The sequence below is a fragment of the Sceloporus undulatus genome, chromosome 5 (assembly GCF_019175285.1).
Source record: "Sceloporus undulatus isolate JIND9_A2432 ecotype Alabama chromosome 5, SceUnd_v1.1, whole genome shotgun sequence".
In the NCBI taxonomy this organism is placed as follows: domain Eukaryota; kingdom Metazoa; phylum Chordata; class Lepidosauria; order Squamata; family Phrynosomatidae; genus Sceloporus; species Sceloporus undulatus.
Window position 1 is genome coordinate 82,505,476 of NC_056526.1, and position 8,192 is coordinate 82,513,667.

Below are 8,192 nucleotides of genomic sequence, written 5' to 3' on the forward strand. Positions count from 1 at the left end.
CCCCCAAGTCCACTATATAATTTATGTCATTGACTCTCTCAGTCCCTTGAAAGGACCATGCATATTGAAGCTTGTTTCCTCTCGTTGGTCGCAGGAGTAAAACTTCCTCTCCCGGCAGGAACTCTCGAACCCGAGCCCTTTTATTGTACTACGTCTTCTGTCAACCTTGAGCCATCTTCAGGTTTTCCCCAGACACCCGGAATGTTCACAAATCCCAGCCCTCATTTCATTGGCTGGCCCTCATCTGCCTCCTGATTGGTCAGCTGGGCGTGCTCTCCGTTACACCTGCTTTTGCAGCTTATTTCTTCTTTAAAATGCTGTATTTCCTCCATCTCTGCAGAAGCAAAGAAGTACTGCTGACGTTATTGCCAACCCAGAGAAAAACATAATATATTCTTCCATTGTGACATTGACTTCCAGCACAGCAGAAGAAAGAGTCTTATTTCTTTTCCAAAATGCAACTGCAACGCATGATATCTTTGCAAGACACAGGAAAGCGATGTTACGGCTACCGTCTTGCTACATCTCTGTAGCTGGGCTCACTGAATTCATTTGAAATAATAGTCACCTTTTGTTTATGTCAAGCAATGCGCTCCCTTAGTAACAAAGCATGGGTTTGCCTGCTCTCGGCCCAATCTTAGGACCCCACCCTCGGGGAAAGCTGTCCAAAACTGTGCCTGACCTGTTTTCGGCTGTCATGCCCTCGACCTGGTCCAAGCGGCGGGCCAAAACTACATCTCGTTGAAGCCGAATTGCTCAAGTATACTTGAAGCCGAGTTCTCTGGGTAAACGGGGTTGAGGCACTTTTTAAACAGGCGCTGACTCGGTTACCCTGGAGGACTGGGTCTTTGTCACCAGACTTAAGTTGGAGCAGTGATGTAGCCGGACATCTTCTCTTCTTTCCTTGCTTCAAATGTCTGTAGGGGAAAGGTTTAGTGAAACCATCAAAGACATATATAATGATACAGAAGCACAAATCATGATAAATGGAGAGAAATCAAGAAAATTTAAAATAAAAAGTAGAGCAAGGCAAGGTTGCCCACTTTCCCCTTTATTATTTATATTAGCAATGGAACCGTTTGCAAATATGATTAGGCATGCAGAAGAGATAAAGGGATATAAAATAAATAAAGAAGAGATTAAGCTGAACTTATTTCCAGATGATGCTCTGATAGTAACACAGAAAGCAAATCAAGATGTAACCAAGTTATTGGAAATATTTCAGAAATTTAAAAACATTTCTCGGCTTAAATTTAATATGGATAAATCAGAGATAATGTTTATGAATACGAATTGGCGGGAACAAAAAGAAACCCAAATTGTGTCAGGAATGAAACTGGGGGTAAAAATATGAGATATTTAGGTGTAAATTTAGGTGTAAGTTAGATAATATTGTACAAGGCAATTATAGTTAATTATGGGGGAAAATTAATAATTAAATTTCTAAATGGACAAGTAACAATTGGGAAATGCTAACAAAAACTAAAATGTTCAAAATGATGGTACTACCAAAGTTTTTATATTTATTTCAAACTATCCCAGAAACAATTCCTAGTAAAGTTTTAAAGAAATGGGACAGGTCAATATTAAAATGGCTATCGGGGAATAAAAAAGCCAGATTATCTAGGGCACTATTATATGAGCATCAAAGTAATGGAGGATGGGGAGTTCCATCACTTGAATTATATTTTGAGGCGGTTCAATTGCTAACAATGATAGAGGTAGAATATAATCATAATACAAAGTGGGTTAAATTAGAAAGACAGAGCAATCAAATGGAGTTTGTCTCTATCTTTCAGGGGAAAACATGGGGGGGGGGGGGAGAAAAAGGGAAAAGAATTGGTCCACTGAGGGCGAATTATAAAATATGGGAGAAGTGGAGTAAAAACCTGGGTATAATAAAATAGGAAGTGGCTACCAATTGAATATTTAAATAAAAGTAACAATGAAGATCTTGGAAAGATAATTTAAAAAAAATAAAGAATAAGGGATTTAAAATAATTGGAAATTTGTATGATTTAACAGGGGCATGAATACAGGAAGAAAAATTAACTACTTTAATAGGTAAGCAATATCGGATTCAAACAAAAGGGATAATAAAATTACTAGGGGAAACACAATTAAATACTGATGACCAAAATGAATTATTAGAAGAAATAATTTTTAAAAATTAGAAGGGTTAATAGGGACAATTTATAAGAATATGTTAATAACCCAATTTAGAATGATAGAGGGGTTGACAATGACCTGGGAAAAAGATTTATTGATTGATATAGATAAAATTAAAAATTGGCTACAAGAAACTGTTAAAATTAAAAACACAAATGTAAAAGAACAACAAATGAAAATGATTGGAAAAGACACCACACCAATTAGCATTTACAAATGACAAATTTCAATCCAAATGTTGGCATGGATGTGGAGTTAAAGGAATATATATACAGGTATTTAATGTGGTGGGAATGCCCATTTGTACAAAACATTTGGACTGAGGTTAAGCAACAGATAAATACAATTATAGGGATAGAAATACAATTAAGTAAAGAAAATTGCTTGACTATCAATTTAGGAGAATTAGGATTGATTAACAATCAAAAATATGTAACAAAACAGTTTCTAAAAGCTGCTCCTGCAGTGATTGCTTATGGATGGAGAAACAAATCAAACTGGAACAAGGCTTACTTATTTAAATATATAGAAGAATATATACTATTCGACTTCCTCAGGGAAAGAAGATTAAAATATATTGGGGAAAGCAATAAAGAACCATGGGAAGACAAATGGGAAATAGTAGTTAAGAACGTCAAAGGTAAAATGGGGTATGAAGAAGTTAATAATATAATCAATAATATTTTACATATCTCCAAAACCGACGGTTAGTTTGACTGGATTGTAAATCTCTCTATGCTGTGTTCTTACTTGGGTGGGGGGAGAAAGTTACATTATGAAACATGATTGTATAATATGTATTATACACGGTGTAATAAAATTTTTTTGGAAAAATTAAAAAAATAAAGAGACAAACATGATGTGTTGTTATCAGTATTATGAAGATTATTATATCAAAAAAATTAGGCAGTTCAAAAGGTCCACCAACCTCTCCTTCAGAGGAAGGTTCAATATCAGCTCTATGTAGCTCAAAGATCATAGTGACATTTTTTTGTCTTTGACTTGTTAAAAAAAAGCTTAAACGCTTGGGGCAGCATGGCAGGTTACTCTTTATTGTTTGTTCTTTTTAATTTTAATAGTTTATTATTGAATAAGTAACCACATCAGTATATACCAAAGAGAAGAAAAATAAGAAAAAAACAAAAGCAAAAATATTCCAACCAGCAATACAAAGACTTAAAGTTAAGCTCTACCAATATTCTTTTAGTTTTTAATTTCTTTCAAAAGATGAAACCCAAAATTTTTGCTCTTTTTACTCTGTGTTTGCTTTTCATGTTTTTTGCATTGGAAAGGTTTAAAAAACAACCAACACCCCTGTTTGCTAACATTTTCTCAATACTCAGAGATAGTAGGAAGCTACAAGAAGTGCAGAACAGATTACTAATAAATATTTTTAAACAACATCATATAACAAAACTTCTAAGGTACATTGATTCTCCAAAGAGAAAAAAAAACAATTGTCATATACCAAGTTTTGCTGCATGTTCAGGAGAATGGGGCCAGTGTTAAACCTGTTCCCGAGCTCTTGTGTGTGAATTGCTTTCGCTCTCTGCTCTGCACTGCAATTAAAACCATTTGACACCACTTTTAACTGCCATGGCTCAAGGGTATGGAATATTTTGTGCCCAGAGCTCTCTGACAGAGCCTAAATGCCTCAAAAACTGCAAACCCACAGAATTCTACCATTGAGCTGTTGGGAATGTCATACTTTTATATCTAACATCTGGCACATATTTTCACAATGTGCACAGACTGAACATATCGATTGGACTTTGTAGCGGACCTTGTTGGATTTCTCTCGACATATGACAAAGCAAACTTTTTGGACCACATCTGGAAACAAAGAATAGATGGGTAACATTTTTTTAAAAACTTCAATCCATGCATGATTTTTATTAGGAACTTTCTAGGTAATGGACAGAACAGACCCAGACAATCTTAGGAATGAATTTCTTCTATCTTTTGAAAAACCTTTAGTCTGTTCATATTGGAGATCTTACAGTGTGCTTTTCCACAGCACTGAAAGATCGTCAATGTCTGATATCAATTGTGACCTCTACTCTTGGTCCTTATTTGTCTTCTTCGTTTGTTTTAAGAGCCCAAAAAATGCTAAACCAGTAGCTTTAGCATTGCTAGCCTCTCTGCCCACTGCAGAAATGTGCTGGTTTGACACCGCTTTAATTGTCATGGCTCCATTCCCATGGCATCCTGGGCTTTCTAATTTTTGTTGTGCACCAGAATCTCCTCTGACAGAGAGGCCAAATATCTCACAAAACAACAAATCCTGGATTCTGTCCTCATTGGGCTGTCAGTTAAAATGTGACAAAACCGCAGATTCAAATCCAGGGATTTAACCCATGGCAGTTAAAGTGGTTCAAACTGATTATTTTGCAGATATTTGGCGCAAATAGGTTTCATGGCAAACTGGATTATAACTGACAACTGTCAGCCTTGTTGGATCCCAAAATGCTTCCCTATTACTGCTCAAAGAAAGTCCAAAGCATCCAATGCAGCCAATGGGCACAAATAGATTGCCTAGTCCCTGGTGTTCTGGGGGAATAAACCTCAGTCCTTTACTGGTTGTCAGAGAAGGTGTTCATTAATCCCAGCTCAGTCATGGACAAACCATTGGGTGACCTTGGCCAGAGTCACACTCTCTCCAAGCCTCAGGGGATGCCATGGTAACCTTCTTCTGAACAAATCTTGCCAAGAGAACCAATGATGTGTTCATCTTGAGGAAAAGGAAAATATTGCAAGGACACAAAACAACAGTCAATTCAGGTATGTATTTAAGAAGACTTGTCTGCTCTGTTTTGTCAAAAGGACAAGAGAAGGATTGGGAGGAATTTGGATTTTAGAGGAGGCAGGATGCGTCCTCTCTCTCCTTACTTCAGTCCTAGGTCCCAACACACAGCAAAAATACCAGTTTGAGCCACTTTAACTCTTTTTCTGGCTCAGCTATGGAATTCTAGTGAAGCTGGGATTGTTTTGGGCCAAAGCGGAGAGAGTTCCAGTGTTGATGCAACCTGGCCTCAGAGGCAAACACAACCCATAGTAGTGGCTCGGTGAGCGGAAGGGCTTTCCTTGCTGGAAATGTTTACCTTGTTCCTCTTGGCCAAAAAGGAGGAGAAAGAGAGCGAGCCAAGCACATGGAAAAAGCCCCCTTTCCTTCATCTTTCTGCTCTGTCTGCAATGAAAAAACTGCATGTAGTTAATTATATATTACCCACTCTAGATTGGAATCATACCGTACAAACTAGTCAATTTTGGGTCGAGTGCACCGTCACGGACTTGGTTAGGTGACTTACCACTTTTCCTATCTCTACACAGGAGCGACCTTTTCCTTTCATCCCGGTTGAAAAGGGAAAGGGCTACTTCCTCCCAACAGTGCATTAAGTTAAGAAAAGGTGATCACGTTTGTGACTTCCGGGTTTGTTTTGAGGCCATTGAGGGGCTTTGTAGTGGCCCGCAAGATTTTGATCCAGTCCAGAGCCTCAGCCACGCTTGGCCATGCTGAGGGTTCTGGAGTGAAGTCAAAAATTCCCTTAAGGGCATGTTTTTGGACAAACTGCTAAGTCTGAAGACGAAGACCAGCCCTTCAACACGTGGCCGAGTCAGCGCCGTTTAAAAAGTGCCTCACGCCCCTTTCCCCATGTTTCCTGAAGACGTGCTTCAAGTTATATTGACATATTCTCTTCAACCAGATGGAGTTTTATTGGACCAGGTCGGGGCTGACGCGAAAAGTTCAGCACTGTTTAGGACAGCTTTGTCCGAGGTGGTGGTCCTAAGAGTGGGCCTAGGGAAGGCAAAACCCATGCTTTATTACTAAGGAACGAAAGCATTGCTTGTGCATAAACAAAAGTTTGACCATTATTTCAAAAGGAAATCAGTGAGAAAAACCCAGCTAAGAAAGTTATTAATGTTCAAAACCTTTATTCCTTTATTTATAATCATCATTATTATTTATTTAGGTATTTATATCCCGCCCTTTCAGCCCTAATGCTCTCAGGGCGGCTTACAATATTACTTTTAATCAGTAATTCCCTTGCCCTCAGACTTACAATCTAAAAGACTCAGAACAAAGGAGAAAAGAAGGAATGATGGAGGGAAAGGGGATGAGATCTGTTCTTCTCTCCCTCTAATGATGCTGACCAGTCATATGGTTGAAGAGGGCTCTTCTTCGTCCAGCGGCCCTTATGGTTGGACTGCCTGTGAACTCCTCTCAGCCGGAGATGGTAGTTAATACTTTATATAATACAAAACAGCCTGGTATTTTGGGCGTTGTTGGTTTGCCTTTTCAGTTTCTCTGGAAGTATAGGCGCAATGTAAAGCACAAAGCAGCCTAGGCCATAACTCTAGCATTGCTTTGCTGGGTGTGTTGTGTGTGTAACCCCTGATACCAGGAGTGACTGACACCTTTTGGATCCTCATTCCCCTTTAGTATAGAGGACATGGGAGCTCCTTTTTTTTTCCCCAGGCTTCCTCCCCGGGAGAAAAGCCTGAGAATGGAGGAGCATGAGGAGTGGACTTGGTTTGTAGTGGATGTGATCCAGGTTTTGTGGCCATGTGCCCAGTGGGCTTTCGGGTGGAGAGGACCGGATCAATTGGAAGCAATCTGCACAAAATGGAAACTCTTTGTCTCCTGGCTCATTGCCTTATGGTTTCCTTCTGTCATAGCAAATGAAAGAGAGGGAGGTAGAGACTGGCCGCTTCTTCCTTCCCCAGTCTGCTGACTTGTTTGTCTCTTCGCTGTCCCTTGCGAAGGTAGCCAAGCAGGTTTGTCAGTGGAGCCACCTAGTGGGCTCTGGCAGGGACTTGTTGGGTGGTGTGTCTTCAGGGCCCTAGGTCCCTGAGGCAGCTTTCACCTAGGCTTCTTCCCAGAAGAAGCTAGGAATTGAGGAGGCAGGTTGGTGCACACTGCTGGCACCTTCCTTCCACACAAGTGTGACAGCATAGTTAGGGACTCCACTGAATTGTGGTTGCCTTGTATACTAAGCCCTGTTACAGACTACCAAATAAAGCTGCTTGGGTCTCTTGGAGGTATGTTTTAAATGATGCATGCCCCTAAGAGTTCAAGCGTCACCAAAGCTCCTCAGTGCTTAGAATGGAGTGTGGCTTTGGAACAACTCCATATTAGACAATGAATATTAAATAAGATTACCTCCAAAGAGAACCCAAAAGCTTTATTTATTTGGCAGTCTATTCATGTTTTTGCTAAATGAGTCCTTGGTGGTTAGGTAAGTGTAGGTAGACAACGTTCTCACTTCTGCTGCTGTTTTTGGAACACTAGAGATTAACTATTCCATAAAAGCATTTGAAGTGACAACATTGATTATACTATAATCTATAGATGTTCTCTTTTTCAGTGAAAGGTATTAGGATTTAAAAAAAAATGTATCAAAAAATTCCCAGGAAATATATCCTTATTTTCATTGACATTCTTCCTGTGTACTAAAGAGTTTTCTATATCTACCAAGAACAGAAGTATTTTGCAGGTGTAAACTTGTGCTTGTACAGCCTGATATTATGAATATTATTCCTTGTTTTCAGGCCTTGGCATATTGTCCTGTTTAAGACCTGCAATTACAGAGATTATGTTGCTTTAAACATATTCTGTAATTGACATATTGCACTCCACAATGAGATCTGATTTATTTTTATAGAAAGCTACCAAAAAAAAATCCAGAAAAATCATTGGAAAAATAAATACTTTTAGGAAAAAGTAAAACTGTATACTGTGAACTTATTTCAAACATATTTCTGTGTTAAATTTTAAAATGTATCTTATATTTTAGCATGCTAAAATTTGTCTATTTGAGATATATTCTGTCTTGTTACATTCTTTAATATTACCATTTCGCCATCTGCAAAATGTTTGATCGAAAGATCCTCAGATTTTGGAAAAGACTTTGGCAGTATACAGATATTTTGCCTCGACTGTGAAAATTCATTTCCATGGTGTCTCCATTGGACCATGAAGAAAGTAGATGACCATTATTTGTGATTCCGCGATATATCTGTAG

General features: G+C 38.6%; 1 protein-coding gene across 1 annotated transcript in view; it reads right to left on the minus strand.

Annotated features, from left to right (window-relative positions):
* DLD (dihydrolipoamide dehydrogenase) overlaps positions 1-3,929 on the minus strand; it is a 203,985-nt gene extending 200,056 nt beyond the window's left edge. Inside the window, exons 1-3 of the mRNA XM_042469623.1 lie at positions 3,923-3,929; positions 3,098-3,128; positions 683-917 (exon numbers count right to left, since the gene is read on the minus strand). Of these exons, the coding sequence (XP_042325557.1) occupies positions 683-917; positions 3,098-3,128; positions 3,923-3,929 (273 nt within the window). The remainder of the gene's footprint in view (positions 1-682; positions 918-3,097; positions 3,129-3,922) is intronic.
* Between the last annotated feature and the right edge of the window lie 4,263 nt (positions 3,930-8,192).